Here is a 19,179-nt window from a genome sequence, read left to right as displayed (position 1 = left end):
TTGATCTCTGTTTTTACAGTAGTAGCCATGTCCATTCACAGTTAGAAACAAGCCCCTAGGACACACTTAGCCCCTCCCTCTCCAATACAGTTAACCCCTTCCGCCACAATGTCGCAGTCCCGCAAAAAAAATCGCAGATCCCCGCCATTACTCGTTAAAAAAACCCACCAAAAATGACAAAAATCTTTTATGTAGCATAAAACAAATTGGCCGAAAATGTTAAAAAAAATTTGATTTGTACATTTTTTTGGGGGGAATTTCATATAAAAAAATATTGCTATTATTGCAAAATTTACACTCTTTTTTGGTTTATAGCGCATGATCAAAAAATCGCACAGGTGATCAAATACCACCAAAAGAAAGCTCTGTTTGTGGGGGGGGAAAAGGATGTCAAATTCATTTAGGTACAGTGTCGCACGACCCCGCAATTGTCCGTTAAAGTCACGCAGTAGAAAATTGAAAAAAAAACCCTGGTCAGGAAGGGGGTAAAATCTTCCAGGGCTTAACTGGTTAATGCTGGTTGATGTAGGGTAGGTTGCAATAGCTGAGTTAGCATTTCTTGGATGAATGCTTAAACTTATCTAATTAAGTAATTAGGCATTCTATTCATTCTAATAGCAGACTGAGTGTATGAGTGATATGAATGGTATGATCCAGCCCAGCACCCAATGTTGTTAAACACTGTTAAACATTCAGCATTTTTTGTGCTATTACCGCATATATATATAGAGGGTGACCGTACCTTGTAATTACGATAATTGTATCCGCTTCGAACAGGCCCAAAGAGAAGATTAGTCGTAATGATATTTTTACGAGTGTGTGAAATGTGTGGTTTAATTGTATATACACTCACATGGATTAAGCAAAGCTATGACATGCACAACAGAATGTAGGGTCAATTGTAAAAAGATATATTACTTCTATTAATGCAGCTGCTCTTTTGTTTTGTGGAGTGTGGATTGGGAGTGTACTACCCCAAACATACTATCATAAAGTAAGGTCTAAAATTCAATACATGTATTTTAATGGGGGTCAGTACATCCTACCACCTGGAATTTAAATGTTTTTACATCAGAGCTTGCATCCTGTTTATCCAGAAAGCAGCCCCACATTGGGTATAGCTACAGGATCTCAATAATAAGCCCACAAAATGAGGAAGAATTTTCACTATCACAAAAATATTAGTAATGCTTAGTGAAGCACAGGGGTACTTGACCCTACAAATGGGTTTTGGTTAAATGGACACAAATTCCCACAAATACCCTTCAAATGATTGTGTGGAAAGCCTTCCATTAAAAGTGGAGGCTGTTTTAGCTGCAAAGGGGGACCAACTCCATGTTTTTTCAATGGTTTTTGAATAGGATGCCCAACAAGCTCATATACTGTAGGTGTGATGGTCTGGTATTCACAAACTTTTGCCTATACAGTCCTTGTTTGTGGACAAAGGGAAAATACTACAAACTCCACCTAAAGAGTGCCCTTGGTACCTTGCCTATTGTGCATTTCTAATAGCTATTGGCAGTCACAGTTCTCCTAGACCTTTTCAGATTTATTAAGTCCATCAACCATGTGGATAGCTTATGTTGGAGACCGTGCAGGAATGACTGGATTGGTCACTGGTCCTGAGTGGTTATTCGTGTGAGCAAAAAGGAAGGAATACCTTCTGGTGGATAGTGCCCAGTGATGGATGGTAGCGATAGGCCCTCTTGGGGATTGGGCTGCTGCCTTTTCTATGCAACCTTATTGCAGAGTTACGGCCTCGGGGGTCAATTTGAGCTAAAAATACCCTCGGGACAGTCAGGGCTAGTACATTCCATAATGGATAGCCTCTGAACTGTCCTGGGTCGCACTTACCTGTAAGAAGAAATACTTACCTTGAAAATTTCTTCTCCAGAGCTGCCATCTCAGGTGTGGGCAGCTGACGCCGCAGCATCCCTCTTCGTGTCCTCGGAGTCCCACAATGCACTGCACCGGCCCAGCTCGTCACTTCCGGTGCAGGCGCGGCATCCCTGCACAGCTTCCCAGAAGCTGTTTAGCAGTGAATTCCTGGGAGCGATGAGGTTCAGCTCCCAGGAATCATCGCAAACCGGAAGTGACGGCGCGGGCCGCGGCCGCAGAGGGAGGAAGTGGAAGGAAGGTGAGTATATTTTCTTCTATAATAAGGTAAGTGACCAAAAAAAAAAAGAAATCGCCAGTATCCATTTCTTTTTCAGGTTGCCCTCAGCAAGCGGATGGCCCAAAATTGATTTTATCGATTTTGAGTCCGGAACTCCGCTTTAAGATCGTTTGAAAACTGTGAAACTGAAGGGGAAGAGGGAACAGCCATTTTAGTTATAAATAAAATATATTTTTAATATATTATACACATATGTGTGTGAAAGCAAATCAGTATATATGATATATATTTTACTATAGGGGTAGCCCATATACGAATGGGTAAACTCTGTATGTTGGTGTATAATCGTTTATGAACGCATGGCACCTGTCTTCTCTTACGGTCCAGAATGACTATGTGTCTTTTCTGTTGTCCCCTCCCCCCCCCCCCCCTTTTAGGGCAGATGTTCTATGGGCTCTATAGGTACTTACACACTCTTATAACAAGTATGAGGCATACAGACTTTACCACTTTAGAACACTTGAGCTTATGGTTTGGCATTCCTATGGGCTTTCCCTTAAAGTGATATCATAGTATTAAAACGCTTACTACTCTGAGAAACATTGTTTTTCTGCTTTCATCCACCCAGATATGAGACATGGAGTGACTACCCTCACTACTATGTCACTATACATTGCCTTTTTGAGTTTCCCAAAACGCACAGTCCTCCTCGTTAAAGAATTCTCTATGGAAATTGAGATATGTGCCTGATTACTATATGTACAGGTATGTATACATTTTTCTGTCCATTTTCCAGGTATATAAATAGGATATATATGCTTATACTATAATTACAGCATGGATCCCCACATATACTCACTATTGGCAATCTCCGTTCTTTCCCCTAAACTCCTCTAGTGTCTGAATGCAACTTAAGACCCAATGTTATATTGTGTTGATATTGCAAAAATAGAAGGACTTATCTGAGATGTGTAAGACGATTATATGTAATTAAAAGGAAAGATAAATGATATGCAATTGTAATTATAACATACTGAAAATAAGGTAACACATATATGTAATCTATCTAAATACTGTTATTTCTCACACAGACAAAAGAAATGATATGCTCCAGATGAAGCTTTTTTGTCTAAGAAAGCGAAACATGTCGAGCAAAGGTCATATATTACATGGTGAATGTTAACTTATATTTTCAGTCGACCCTGCTGACCGGCACCATACTGCTTGGGTGTCCGTCGGCGGTTCTTCTGATAACAAGCAATACGTTTCCAAGGATTATATGACTACTAATGATCTTGTACTTTGAACTGTATGTAAACTGACTGTTATAAGTTCTATGCACTGAGATATTGTACAACATAGACCATTGTTGTGTGGTCTCACTGTGTCCTTAATACACAATTATTTGCCTGTATTTTTCTATGATTTTAAAATATTTAGTTCTGTGTTAAATAAAAGAAATCTTTTTAACAAAACTCCTGTGCCCGAAATCTCTGTTTCCCAATCCTTCCAAATATTTTTAATATAAAAATGTATTGGTAATGAAGCAGATGGTCAAAATGAGAACATTCATTTCCCACCTCTTCATTTGCACTATTGCTATCTTGGCCTTTGAAGACCTGTTCAGCTAAACAACTACAAGAATATGTGAACAACTATTCTGCATTTCAATCAAGGTTTGACTTCAAAGAAACTTTAGATCGATAGGTCCCACCCTTTGTAAAACATATAAATTGTATTACAAATCCTTAGCCAGTTAGAGCAATTGTTTTGAAACCAACACTTATGTTACTGTATTGCTCTCCATACATGTCTTTCTACCTACATGTTTGTAAAATAAATACATCTATGTTTCAATCTGGCTTTACCAATCAAAATGTTACTTAACCACTTCAATACTGGGCACTTTTCCCCCTTCCCGCCCAGGCCAATTTTTAGCTTTTAGCGCTGTTGCATTTTGAATGACTATTGCGCGGTCATGCAACACTGTACCTAAACCAAATTTATGTCATTTTTTTTCCCACAAATAGAGCTTTCTTTTGGGGGTATTTGATCACCGCAAGGTTTTTTATTTTTTGCTAAACAAATAAAAAAAGACCGAAAAGTTCGAAAAAAAAAGTTTTTTTGTTTATGTTAATTTTGTAAATAGATACGTTTTTTTTCTGCACTGATGAGCACTGATGAGGCCGCACTGACAGGCACTGATGGGGAGGCACTGATGGGGTGGCACTAATATGCAGCACTGATAGGCAGCACTGATGGGCACTGATATGTGGCACTGATAGGTAGCACTGATATGCAGCATTGGTGGGCACTGATAGGCGGCACTGCTGGGCACTGATAGGCGGCATTGATGGGCACTGATAGATGGCAATTATATGCGGCACTGATGGGCACTGGTAGGTGGCACTGGTGGGCAATAATGAGCACTGGTGGGCAGCACTGATAGATGGCAATGATGGGCACTGGTGGGCAGCACTGTTGGGGAGGGCTATGGTGGGCAGCACTGATGGGGAGGGCACTGGTGGGCTCCCTGAGGCCTGATTGCCATCCCTGGTGGCCATGGTGGGCATCCCTGGGGTCATGGGTGGGCATCCCTAGTGGTTCTAGTGTCACCCCCCCAAGGGTCTGCACTGGTAATCAATGCTCTGATTACCAGTGCAGACCCCCCCCCCCCCCCGTCAGGAGAGCCGCAAATCGTCTCTCCTCTACTCGTGCCTGTCAGGCACGAACTGAGGAAAGCAGATCAACGGCACTTCCTATTTACTATGTGACCCCCCTAGAAGGGGCTAGGGTGTGTTGCAAAAGACCTTGTTTTAGGCCAGGCTAAGAGTTTCCTGAATGAGGCTGCTTCCTTGTAGGGTCCCTGTAGAGGTGTACCCAAGGAGGAGATGACTACAGAGAGTCCAGTCCTGTGAGTGCTAATGGTGGAGGAGAGACTGTTAGGGGGAGATGGCTGCCGAAAGTGCTGCAAATGCTTTCACGTGTGACTACTGGGGACCATCCACTAAATGTGATTTACTGTGCAATGTCAAGTATCTCCGGACTGTATGTCGATGTGATGTGACTGCTATGCCATTTTCTGAATATCATCAGTAAAGTGTAGCAAACTATATTTATATGAGGACATTCGTTCCTTGATACTGTATATAATGGTCAATGGCTAGGATGGTCATGTGAAGGTCTCTGACATGGATTGGGGCACACTATGGTGGAGGGTTAGGCCTCAGCAAGAAGGACAGTGTTCTAGCGGGACAGGAGCAGGGGTAGGGACTTGAGCACTTGGCACCAATTCTAGACCATCACAGAGCCCCTCTTACAGGTGATGCAGCAGAACAGCTGCTGAGAAAAAAATAATTGTACAAATGGAAATTCTATTGTTTTTAGTCTTTCTGGGTAGACTGTTAGAGAGAGACGAAGAGCTGAGCTGTTTTCAGATTCTGAATGTAGGACGTCTGGCCTTCATAATCTACCAGTGAAGTTTTTTAATGGCTAAGATAAGAAATGGAACTCACCCTTTTTTATGCACACTGGGTTGCCACTCAGCATATTTTTTTGCTTACCTTGAAACTGTTATTTTTAACATTAAGATGAGATTAACCTTGCTGTCAACGGTGTTATACTTGTTACATCAGAAGGATTAATATTGTGCACCTCTTTCTCAACAAGGAAGACAAATGCTAAGCGTCTAGACCCAATAAACTGCATAGTGGATTACTAAGACTTGACTTGGAGACAATTTAGGCGCATACTGTGATTCCTGACATCCTTATTGTTGGCTTCAATGTTTACATCTAGTAAATGTCCTAATATCCAATTTCCAGCTTACTCAACCATAATATCACCTTCAACATAATATGAGCCACTACTGAATCTTGCATATGATAAACTTATTATCATGCACATACTAAAAGGCTTTAAAAATGATATGTAAAATTGGAGCTACAAATCAGATGAAAAAAAAAAAAGGCCACCCTAAAAGAATATTTAAAGCCAAAACTAAACTATATTGTCAAAATTATTGGGACATCTGCCTTTACACGCACATTAACTTTAATGGCATCCCAGTCTTAGTCCGTAGGGTTCAATATTGAGTTGGCCAACCCTTTGCAGCTATAACAGCTTCAACTCTTCCGGAAAGGCTGTCCACAAGGTTTAGGAGTGTGTCTATGGGAATGCTTGTCTATTCTTCCAGAAGTGCATTTGTAAGGTTCAGGCGCGAGAAGGCCTGGCTCGCAGTCTGCGCTCTAATTCATCCCAAAGGTGTTCTATCAGGTGGAAGTCAGGACTCTGTACAGGCCAGTCAAGTTCCTCCACCCCAAAACTAGCTCATTCATGTCTTTATGGCTCTTGCTTTGTGCACTGATGTGCAGTCATGTTGGAACAGGAAGGGGCCATCCCCAAACTGTTCCCACAAAGTTGTGAGTTTGAAATTGTCCAAAATGTCTTGGTATGCTGACACCTTATGTTCCCTTCACAGGAACTAAGGGACCAAGCCCAACCCCTGAAAAACAACCCTACACCGTAATCCTCCAAATGATCCCACCCCCCCCACCAAATGATTTGTACCAGTGCACAAAGCAAGTTCCCTAAAGACGATGAGAGCGTTTGGGGTGGAAGGAACTTGATTGGCCTGCACGGAGTCCTGTCCTTAATTTGATCGTGTTCACCTCCATAGTAACCAACTACATATGCTGTAACCCACTTAGTGGCATCTGAAGTTAGGCCTGGCGGCTTAGGAGAGCCAATAGTGGGGCTATAAAAGGTTGATTTCCCAGCAGCCATATTGACAATGTGCTTAGCTGTGATAGGGAAAGAATAGCAAGCGGTATTAAAAACGTGTACAGGGACTGGTTTGGGTGGGGCTTGTAGGAAATGATTTGCAGAGAGTACTAGGTCTCCTCTTCCCCCAAAAGAGCACATATGTCACCCCTCTCCTCCCACTGAGCACCAATGTCCCCTTTTCCCCACTGAGTACCAGGTCCCCCCCATCCCCCCAAAGAGCACCAATATCACCCCTCTCGTCCCATGGAGCACCAATGTCCCCTTTTCCCCACTGAGTACCAGGTCCCCCCCATCCCCCCAAAGAGCACCAATATCGCCCCTCTCCTCCCACTGAGCACCAATGTCCCCTTTTCCCCACTGAGTACCAGGTCCCCCCCATCCCCCCAAAGAGCACCAATATCACTCCTCTCGTCCCATGGAGCACCAATGTCCCCTTTTCCCCACTGAGTACCAGTCCCCACCCTGAGCTAGGGATTTTTTTTTCCTGGTGACCACCGACACCAATTTTTTTTTCCTCCCACTGACCACCGACTTTAGGCATTAATACCTCCCAATAATTTCCATTAACAGTAACTCACCCTAGCTCCACTGCACTGTGGGAAGATAAAGAGCTAAGTGTCGGTGCTCAGGCTGAACGTCCAAACCAAATGTTATGTGAATAAAGCCGGCACACGAAAAGTCTTCTTCCAAGAAAAAAACTTTATTCCAACATGGATAGCGGTGACAACATGACAAATGCTGACGCGTTTCGGCTTTATGCCTTCCTCATAGCAATGCTATGCAATGCTATGAGGAAGGCGTAAAGCCGAAAGGCGTCAGCATTTGTCATGTTGTCACCTCTATCCATGTTGGAATAAAGTATTTTAATTGGAAGAAGACTTTCCGTGTGCCGGCTTTATTCACATAACAAATAATTTCCATTACTAGGATATTTTTTTCCTCCTGACCACCAACACTGAACATTTTTTCCTTACCACTGATGTCAGACAATTTTCCTCCCCCCTAGCCATCCTCGTAGGACAATTTTTTCTTCCTTTGACCACTCATTTCTTTCTCCCATTGATCACAGACTGGCCTTCTTTTCCTCCTGCTAACCAGCAATATAATATAGGTTCGTATACCTAATTAAAACTGTCCAGTTATTAGCCACTTTTGCACTGCTGTATCCTCTGCAGTATCTTAGTCCTTGTAGTAAAGCCCCAGCCTGTGCTATTTCACTCTAGTATTTTGGGCCCAGCCTTGCAATTTTTAAATTGTCCAGGTGCTGGCTAATTTTACACTGGTGTGAATTCTGTGGTCTCATTCCTATTGAAAATCACCTGCCTGTACTCTTTGCCGCTAGCACATTTCAGACAATTCTCCCTCTTTAAACTCCTCCATTGCTGGACAATTTTTTTTAGATTAGAACTAGCTTGGGGTGATTGTTAGTACCCAACAGGCACTAATAACCACACCCCAGGTTTTTTAAAGTCAGCTTCTTTGTCACAAATTTACCCTGCATTGAAGTCCCTCTCTGACATGAGAGGTGTACTAGGGTCTAATATAATACATATTGGGCAACCTTCAGGGCCGGTGCTACCACTAGGCAAACTAGGCGGCCGCCTAGGGCGCACTGCCACCCCTAGGGCGCAGCCATGGCCTGTGCCCCATTCCTCTCCTGTCACCTCCTCATCCCCAGGGAAGGTCACCTCTAGAGAGGGGGGCACTTTGTATATGAAGGGGTGTGCAGGGTTAAAGGGGGGCAGTGTGTATAGGAAGGGGGTGAAGCATTAAAGAAGGGCAGTGTGTGAAGGAAGGGGGAAGGGGCAGTGTGGACAAGAAGGGGTGTGTAGGGTAAAGGGGGGGCACTTTGTATATGAAGGGATGTGTAGGGTTAAAGGAGGGCAGTGTTTATATGAAGGGGGTGTAGGGTTAAAAGGGGGGGAAGTGTGTAAATGAAGGGGGTGTAGGGTTAAAGGGGGGCAGTGTGTATATGAAGGGGGTGTAGGGTTAAAGGGGGGTAGTGTGTGCAGGAAGGGGGGGGTGTAGCATTAAAGAAGGGCAGTGTGCGCAGGAAGGGGGGTGTGTAGGATCAAAGGGGGCAGTGTATACAGGAAGGGGAGAGTGGGGTTAAAAGGGGGGCATTATGTACAGGAAGGGGGGCAACGTGTACAGTTTTTTTTTTTGGGGGGGTGCAAGGAGCTGGTCTTGCCTAGGGTGCAAAATAGTCTAGCACCGGCTCTGGCAACCTTCAACCAGTGGTACATTGACACCCAGTAGTCTCTAGATAAGATTTCTTGTAAGCATTTTAGTTACTGCCTTGTTGCCCCTGCCCATGTGTGCTTGACCAGGGCAGGGACAACCTTATGAGAAAAAAAAAGTCTTTAAAAAATAGTGAGGACAGGTGTAAAAATGGCTGGGTCTGGACCAGCGTTTGGCTTTCATGTCAGATTTGTGACCATTTATCCTGTTTCAGAGATTGTTGGGCATTGGACACGTTGGACATGTTGAAATTAAACAAAATTAAACATTTAAATAAAGTATTAAGTATAAAAAATGCGTGTTATTCTTCTATCTCACAGGTATCACCTATGCCCAGTCCTATGGCGCCCGATCCAACCAGTTAGTGTTGGAGGGCGGGTTGCTACCCTTATGTAATTACAGCGGGCAATGAAGATTTTTCACTCACTGTTGTTGTTAGGCTTTCTAGGTTTATTCTTCATTGAGACATATTTCTTTTTCTGTAACGTCTGTGTGCCCATTTTGTTTTCTTTTCGGAAGGGGGCAGAGTTGTATAAAGTACTCAAAACCCATACTTGAGTAAAAGTACAAGTGCTCGATTAAAAAGTGACTTGAGTAGAAGTACTAAGGTATTCAACATTTTTTGTACTTAAGTATTGCAAGTAGTTTTTTAAAAAATTTTGCTACTCAAGTACTGATAGTAAAAGTACAAGTACTGTGTTATGTAGTTATTAAAGAAAGAAGTCAAAAGTTTGAACATCATATTGTTTTTTATTATTTCAAATGCAGCTTTTATTTATACATACAGTAGCATTTATTTTCGTATGCGCTGATAATACACATGTTTTGAGCTTCATGAAACCTGCCATCTACTGTTCTGGCAGTGGTAATTTTTATAATTGTAACGAGTAACTATGCAGCACAAAAAAAAATATCGGAGTAGAAGTATTGAAATCATCAAAAAAATTTAGTGAAGTAAAAGTGGAAGTAGGAGAAAAAAATCTACTCCAGGAAAGTACAGATACCGCCTTTCGGTACTTAAGTACAGTAGTGAAGTAGTTCTACTTAGTTACTATACATCTCTGGAAGGGGGTGCTTGGAGTTTATTACTATATCATTTTGTTTGGAATGTGTTACCTGTTCTTGATTGTTTTTCTGTTCCTAATTTGAAAATAAAAAAAATTTGCAAGTAAAGTATAAAAAATGGAAATTTGTAAAAAAACAGAAAACAATCCCTATTGTTTGACAGTGGAACTCCAGACAAGAAGAGAAGAACGGCCGCACACTACAACGGAGCTTGAATAAAGTAAATTCTTACTTATTGGCACATGTCCAGCTCAAGGTACAAAAAGGAAAATGTAGACGCGTTTCACACGGACGCAGCGTGCTTGTTTACTACCGATTTTCCTTTTTGTACCTTGAGCCTGGACGGGGCGAAGGGGCTGCTTTAATTTATTTATTTATTTTTATCCTATTTATTTTATTTAATTTTTAATTTTTGGCACTGTTTAAAAAAAAATAAAATCTGATCACTTTTATCGCTGTCACAAGGAATGTAAACATCCCTTACCACTATAATAGGCAGACTGTTGCTATCTCTGAAATGAACACAGAGAGCCTGCGTTCCTCCTATTTAGGATCCAAGGTCTCTGTGTTCGTTTCACAAGTCCCTCCCCCATACAGCTAGAAATCACTCCCCAAAGCTCACACCTAACCCTTTGATCGCCCCTATGTTAACCCCTTCCCTGCCAGTGTCATTATTACAGTAACAGTGCATATCTTTAGCACTGATTACTGTACAAATGTCATTGGTCCCCCCAAAAGTGTCAAAAATGTCAGTTAGGTGTTTGATCTGTCCGCCGCAATGTCGCAGTCCCGCTACAAATTGCAGATCGCCGCCATTACTAGTAAAATAAATAAATAAATAAATAAAAATGACATAAATCTTTCCCCTAGTTTGTAGACGCAATAACTTTTGTGCAAACCAATGAAAATACGCTTATTGGGAATTTTTTTTAACAAAAACATGTAGCAGACTACAAATTGGCCTAAAAGGATGAAAAAATTAGATTTTTATTTTTTTTTTGGGGGGGGGGGGGGGTGTAATATAGCAGAATGTGAAAAATATATATTTTTTTTCAGAATTGTCGCTCTTTTTTGTTTATAGTGCAATAAATAAAAATCACACAGGTGATCAAATACCACCAAATAGAAAGCTCCATTTGTGGGAAAAAATTATGAGAAATTTGGATTTTTAAATTTGGGGGGGGGAGGGGGGGGTGTTATATAGCAGAATGTGAAAAATATTGTTTTTCTTTTCAGAATTGTCGCTCATTTTTGTATATAGCGCAAAAAATAAAAATCCCACAGGTGATCAAAGAAAGCTCTACAGTATTTGTGGGGAAAAAAGGACACCAATTTTATTTTGGTACAGCGTCGCACGAACGCGCAATTTTTCGTTAAACTAACGCAGTGCCGAATCACAAAAAAATGGCCTGGTCATTAAGGGGGCAAATCCGTCCGGCCCAGAAGTGGTTAAGGCCCCTTTCACACAGGTGGACCGTTCAGATCCGCCTGTCCTTATTTCTTGGCGGATCTGAACGGTCCCCCCATGCATCTCTATGGGGCATCGGATGACAGCGGAGACATGTCTGCTGACACCCGATCCGATCCGTCAAATCTGGACGGATGGAAACCTTATTTTCCATCCGTCCAGCGGATCGGATCGGATGGGATCGGATGAGAACGGACCGACGGTCCGTTCTCATCCAATTCCCCCATAGAGATCTATGGGGCTGTGACAGCTGTGTCTCCGCACACAGTGCGGAGAACAGCTGTCATTCTCCTGCTCAGCGGGGGATCGGCGGATCGATCCCCCGCTGAGAAAAGCGGAGTCCGTTTGACGGACTTACTGTGTGAAAGGAGCCTTAGTATACTTTTAAAGTTCAGATGCAGAAAACTAAATTCATCTTACATGCCAACCAATTAGAATCTTCCTTACATTCTTTAACCACTTACCGCATACTGACGTAGACTTACGTCGGTAAACTTTGCGGTGTTATACCGGGATGATGCCTCTAGCTAGAGGCACCATCCCGGTACCGTGGTTTAGAGCCGACGGTTGGCTTTCCGTCGGTACCAACCGATGCGGCTCGGGAGCCGCTCGATCGGTACCCCCCCTCCCGCCGCCTTCCATGGCTGTTACCGCCGGCTGGATGGAGTCCCGATGAATGCCGGAAATGGCTTCGATCGGGTCTCCGATGACGTAACCCGGAGGCGGCGTCCATGATGTCACTTCCGGGTTACTGTGCTGCAAAAGGCGGCAAATTTGAAAAACGGCTGTATGCAAAAATGCCGTTTTCGGCGTTTTGCATACATGGAAGTGTAGTAGAGGGGTCTAGGGTCTTTTAGACCCTCGATCCCTCCATAAAGTGTACCTGTCACTACATATTGGTGTCACAAGGGATGTTGCTTGTGACAGCAATAAAAGTGATCAGATTTTTGTTTTTAAAAAAAAAACTTTAATAAAGTTAAAAAAATAAATAAAATAAATGGGAAAAAAAATAAATTTAGCCGCCCCCGTCACCGTTAGCTCGCGCAAAAAAAAAAAAAACATATACGGAAGTCGAGCCGCAAATGAAATCGCTGTTCAAACCACACCTGTGAGGTATCGCCGCGATCGCCAGAGCGTGAGCAATAATTTAAAAAAAAGAGCTACACTCTAACTCTAAACTGGTAACAGTTAAATAAATTTAAAGCGTCGCAGATTGAGATCTCTATTGACCGTAGGTTGTCGCCATCCCACAGGGCGGGGGGGGGGCGCAATTTTAAACCGTAACATGTTGGGTATCTATTTACTCGGCCTGACATGTTCTTTCACATTATACAAAAAAAATGGGCTAACTTTACTGTTTAGTATTTTTTTAAATGCAGTGAAATGTGATTTTTCAAAATTTTTCCAAAAAAATGGCGCTTTAAAGACCGCTGCGCAAATACCGCGTGACAAAAAATATTGCAATGACCGACATTTTATTCTCCAGAGTCTTTGCTAAAAAATATATATATGATGTTTGGGGGTTCTAAGTAGTTTTCTAGGAAAAAATACTGGTTTTAACGCGTGAACAAAAAGTGTCTGAAATAGGGCTGGGGCTTAAGTGGTTAATCCTACTCTACAAAGATGACCCATGGAATTGGATTGGCTGCTGTGGGAAAGCTTCTCTTCCCTCCCACCTATAGAATGACGCGGTTTGTGTACTTTGTATCCTTTATACTCAAGCGATTGGGTATCTGTTAGGGTTTAGTCATTATTGAGGTCAGACTACTTTTATCATTTGTAATAATTGAAATAGATGTTTTGTTTGACGGCTGTTCACATGGCAGGCTTGCATGGGTCCCACCCTTGTTCTAATATTCCACACATGGATTAACACATTTACATTAGCAAGTTATTGCTGGAACTTCAAACATGAAGCCCACGCCTTGTCACTGACACAAACCAGCACAATATTGGGCTACTCCTGCAGGAAATACTACTGAAACCTGAGAGGAGAAAAACAAAGGCTAAGATGAAAGAACGCCTATCCATTTGTAGAATGGACACGTAGCATTACCATGTTTTCCTTTCAGAAATCCTAAAATTCTTGTGTTTTATGGTGTCCGTGTACCTGTAACTGCGACCTACGCATGCAAAGCTTTGAATTTTAGCTTCTGTGTGTGCAGGGCCGGATTAACATAGGGGCTATTGGAGCTGCAGCTCCAGGCCCCTCCCTGAATATAGGCCTATGCCAGTGGCTTATCGATAGCTATGTGTGCTGTCTTGAAGAAGAAGTCCCTGCAAACGTGAAGGAGAGAAGTCTCAGCTGCTGCAGCTGAGTCCTGTTCCTGCCGATGCTTGGGTCCTATCACAGGATCTGTTACACTCACACAGATCCTCAGTGTAAAGGAGATGCAGATAGCTGTCTGGGGGAGGGGTGCTGATGTCATCCTAATCAGCAGAAGCCCGGGAGAAAGGAAATATTTCATGCTGCTGAAATGAGGTTAGTAAATAGGGAGAGAGGATTGTGCAAAAACTCTCCTGGGGGCTGTGATGATTGTTGGAGAGACTGCTGCTTTCCCCCATGTAATGTGTTCCCTATTGCCCACAATGTAATGTGTTATGCCATACAGTGCCCACCATGTCAAATGCTGTGCCATGCAGTGCTTGCAGTGTAATATGCAGTGCCCACCATGTAATGTACTGTGCCATGCAGTGTCCTCTATGTTATGAGCAGTGCCCACTATGCCATATGATGTACCATGCAGTGTCCACCATGTAATTTGCTGTGCCATGCAGTGGCCACCATGTCATGTGCAGTTCCCACCATGACATGTGCTGTGCCGTGCAGTGCCCACCATGTCATGTGCTGTGCCCAGCATGCAATGTGTTTTGCCCACTGTGTAATGTGCTATGCAGCAGTGCCCACCATGTCGTGTGCTGTGCAGTGCCCACCATGTCACATGCAGTGCCCACCATGTAATGTGCTGTGCCCAACATGTAATGCGTTGTACCCACCCTGTAATGTGCTATGCAGCAGTGCCTACCATGTCATATACAGTTCCCACCATGTAATGTGCTGTGCACTGCCCACCATGTCATGTGTATTGCCCACCTTGTAATGTGCTATGCCATGAAGGCCTCCCATGTCAATTGCTGTTCAGTGCCCACGATGTCATGTGCTGTGTTATGCCTATCTTGTCATGTGCTGCACCATGCAATGCCTACCATGTAATGTGCTGCACCCACTATGTAATGTGCTGTGTATTGCCCACCATGTCGTGTGCCGTGCAGTACCCACTATAAAATATGCTGTGGCGTGCAGTGCTCACCATGTCATGTGCTTTGCCCACCATGTAATGTGCTGTGTTGTGCAGTGCCCACCATGTCATGTGCTGTGTTGTGCAGTGCCCACCATGTCATGTGCAGTGCTCACCATGAAATGTGCTGCACCCACAATGTAATGTGGTGCAGTGGAGTGCCCCAGGTAATCTGCTGTCCAGTGCCCACCATGCCATGTGCAGTACCCACCATATATTGTACTGTGCCCACCATATGATGTGCAGTGCCCAACATGTAATGTGCTCAGCTGTGCCAGTATGTCATGTGCTGTGCCCACCATATAAGGTGATGTGCCCACCATGTGCTGTGTTGTGCCCACCATGTAATGTGCTGTGCAGTGCCCACTATGTCATGTGTTGTGCCCACCATGTAATGTGCTGTATCCATGTATCCACCATTTAGTGTGCTGTGCCCACCATGTAATGTACTTTGCTATTACCCCCATGTATTGTACTATACTGTGCCCCCCCCACAGATTCACCTCCCCTCTACCCTTTCTCTCTCGCCCCCTTAACCCCCTCTCTCCTCCCACCCTCTCTCTTACCACTCTCTCTCTCACCCCCTCTTTCCTACCACCCACTCTCTCTCTCACCCTCTCTCTATCCCCATTTTTCTCACCACCTCTTTCTCTCTTTCTTTCTCTCGCTCTCACTTTCACCCCTCTCTCTCTCTCATCCCCTCGCTTTCAGCCCCCTCTCTCTCTCTCTCTCAACCCATCTCTCCAGTGCCATCTTAAGAGCATTGTAGGCCCCCGGGCAATGCAGTACACTGGGGCCCTGCCTACACAATTGCCCACGAGAATAAAAATGCAAATTATCGATAAGGCAATATTTATTGGTACAGCAGTGCCAGGCTAATAACAGCTAGGATGAGAATCGGACTCGACTGTGTGCGCCTGTTCCCGTGGAGGTGGACAGACATTCCTGCAGTTGTGGGCTCCCCCTCCATGGCCCAAGTGGCCTGACAGCAGCGCAGGGCCGAAAGGCGCTTGCCACCTGCTAAGTTTGGCGGCGAGATGCACGTGGGAATCAGGACTAATGCTTGGCTGGGGCTGGGTCGCTGGGCAGGTGGGGCCCCCCGGGCAAGTGGGGCCCCTGGGCAACTGCCCAGCGTGCCCATTCGGTAAGATGGCCCTGCATCTCTCACTCTCTTTAATTTATTTTGACAAAAAAATGTTTGCGTTTTCATTTTATTTTTTTTCATAAAAAGGCCCACCAAAATCCTCAGCACCAGGCCCATGATGCTCTTAATCCGGCCCTGTGTGTGTGGCCACACTTTCTTTTCAGTAAACAACAACCGAACAGGTCTGAACCTAGAAAGAAATAACTCCTGTTTTACTTCATGTATGTTCTGCTGTCATTCTGCATGATGCAGTGAGGGTTTCTATAAAGGCACAGCTTTTTTTTTTTTTAAGATGCCAGGGAACACATTGATAAGAGGAAAGAGCAATGAGCAGAGAGATTACCTAATAAGTCATCTTCTGCTCTCCAACCATCCATTCAGCAGGCTAGGGGTTGTATTCTTTAGCTGAAACAGAGAAATTGCTGGCTGTGCTGGTTGCAAGAGCTGTGTAAGTGCCGGTTCACACATATGCGATGTCAGACATCGCATGTGACTCGGAGCGCACTGCTCTGCAAATCACATGCAATGTCTGAGTTGTGAATTCAGCCATACAGAATGTATGGCTAAATACGCTTGGCATTCGGACCAAAGTCGCACAGGACCCCTTTTTTGGTCCGTACCAGAATCGGATCGCATGGGTGTTCACACCTTCACACCTATGCGATCGGATTCATGTCCAAATAGAGATTTCACACTGCGATATGCGAACTGATCTGGGGGTGTTGTTAACTTGTATTGATACCCCCAGCGATTTGCATATGGCAGTGTGAACTGGTCTGCGAGTCAAGTGCGATGCGTGAACCCGCAGTGGATTCGCAGGATTCCCGCATCACATTTGTGTGAACTGGCACTGAATCTCAGGACTGATTAGACAGAAATACAAATCCTTTAATAGATAGATTTGATAGATTTAACTGCTGTATCAAGGTAAAGATCATAAGCAAAAAGGGTTTTTATTAGGGTTGCACCAATACCGATACCGAGTATATTCATGAGTTCTTGTGAAAATGCTCCGATAACCAAAACCAATACATTTGTAGTGTGATTTGAGCCCATATAAAATTAATGGAAAGCTTGAATTGCACTGCAAAAGAATCGCATGCAATTTGAACAGGAATGTTGTATGATTCCTATCTGAATCGCATTCTGTCTCCTGTGTGAACCCAGGCTTGTCATAGTGATTTCCAAGTCATGTGCATGACGAAAAAATTGGGTTTGCTTTGGTTCTATTCGTTAATCTAGGTTATTTTGTTTTGTTAAATTCAGCTAGGATTCGTATTCAGAATTTTTTTTATCTTTTTGAATTTTCATTGAATTTACCGTTTTTTTTTTTATTAGAAACGGTCGAATTGATAAATTTAGAATTCGAAAATGTTTTATTTATTTTTTGCGATTCGAATGTGGCAAAGTGAACAAACAAAAGAAAAATCTTCATCAAATGATTATAATGACTCTTTGGCTTTACAAAAACAGCATTTTTTCTAAATAGTACTTTAATAACACTGATTTCAGAAATATGTTTACAATCCAAATTCAAATGGAATTCGATGTAAAATTAAATTCTAATTTCATTCCGCATGTCGGAAATTTGGACGAACTTCGTTTCGCTATTCGGAGCATTCGGTAAACTTGAATTATACAGTAATTCGGATATTCGGACATAAAATATTTATTCGGAATGGAACGAACCGCACATGCCTAGTGATTTCAGCCTAAGGTAACCACACAGGAGCGGTGCGGGAAATCTCATGCAATTCAGACAGAAATCGCACCACATTCCTGTTCAACTCTAATGCGATCTTTTGCAGTGTGATTTGAGCCCATTGATTTTGTCACTCGCGATCGTCGGTGGAGAGGGAGAAAGGCAGGCGGCTAATGTAAACAAGCCGCCTGTCATTCTCCCCTGTGTATGAATGGTGATTATACGGTTCTACTATGTAGAACCGTTGATCACTGTTCCTACACCTCAAGCCACAGCCAATCACAGTTAGAATCACGCCCCCTAGGGACACACATAGCCTCTCCCTCTCAAAGAAAGTTAACCCCTTCACTGCCAGTGTAATTTTACAGTAACAGTGCATATGTATAGCACTGATTACTGTAGAAATGTCACTGGTAACCCCAAAAGTGTCAAAAATGTCAGTCAAGGGTCCGATCTGTCCGCCGAAATGTCGCAGTACCGCAAAAAACATCGCAGATCGCCGCCATTACGCGTTAAACAAAAAAAACAACAAAAATGACAAAAATCTTTCCCTTTGTTAGTAAACGCAATAACTTTTGCGCAAACCAATCCAAATACGCTTTTTGTGATTTTTTTTTACCAAGCATATGTAGCATAAAACAAGTTGACCGAAAATGTTAAAAATTTTTGATTTTTACATTTTTTTGGGGGGGGAATTTCATATAAAAAAATGTGAAAAATATTGTTATTTTGGCAAAATTGTTGCTCTTTTTTTGTTTATAGCGCATGATCAAAAAATCGCACAGGTGATCAAATACCACCAAAAGAAAGCTCTGTTTGTGGGAAAAAAAGGATGTCAAATTAGTTTAGGTACAGCATCGCACGACTGCGCAATTGTCCGTTAAAGTCACGCAGTGCCGAATCGCAAAATAGGACCTGGTCAGGAAGGGGGTAAAATCTTCCGGGGCTTAAGTGGTTAAAAACTGTCTAGATTGCAGTAACTTATTGACTGCTATCTCTTGTTATTTTGGATTTATTTATTTATTATTATTTTTTTTATTAGATTGAATTAATTCTTGCTTTCTCTCTCTGTTTACAGCTTCTCAATGGACATGCAAACGATGCTAAGCTAACACTTCAGATGGAAAATGCCAAGCTGGCCTTAGATGACTTCAAACGCAAGTATGTCCATCTCTTACCTTTAGTTGCCTTCTGGGCTACCTTTCTAAAACATAGCTTTTTAAAATCAGTCTGTATATGCAGTAAAGCATGCTTGTTATACTCACTGTGGAACCTAAGGGGTTAATCCTCTGCATTGCATAAAAAAGGCTGTTTGATCCTGTCTTCTCTGATCCTCCTCTTCTTTTACTGTTCCTAATC

At 43.0% G+C, this 19,179-nt stretch overlaps 1 protein-coding gene across 1 annotated transcript in view; it reads left to right on the top strand.

The window, feature by feature from the left end:
• Positions 1-19,179, top strand: part of LOC309566834 (keratin, type I cytoskeletal 19-like) — a 91,352-nt gene that overhangs the window by 36,448 nt on the left and 35,725 nt on the right. Inside the window, exon 2 of the mRNA XM_082272151.1 lies at positions 18,899-18,981. Coding sequence (XP_082128277.1) covers positions 18,899-18,981 — 83 coding nt within the window. The remainder of the gene's footprint in view (positions 1-18,898; positions 18,982-19,179) is intronic.

Source organism: Pelophylax lessonae (genome assembly GCF_965119305.1).
Source record: "Pelophylax lessonae genome assembly, chromosome: 11".
Lineage (NCBI taxonomy): Eukaryota > Metazoa > Chordata > Amphibia > Anura > Ranidae > Pelophylax > Pelophylax lessonae.
This window is presented reverse-complemented; position numbering and strand designations above follow the sequence as displayed.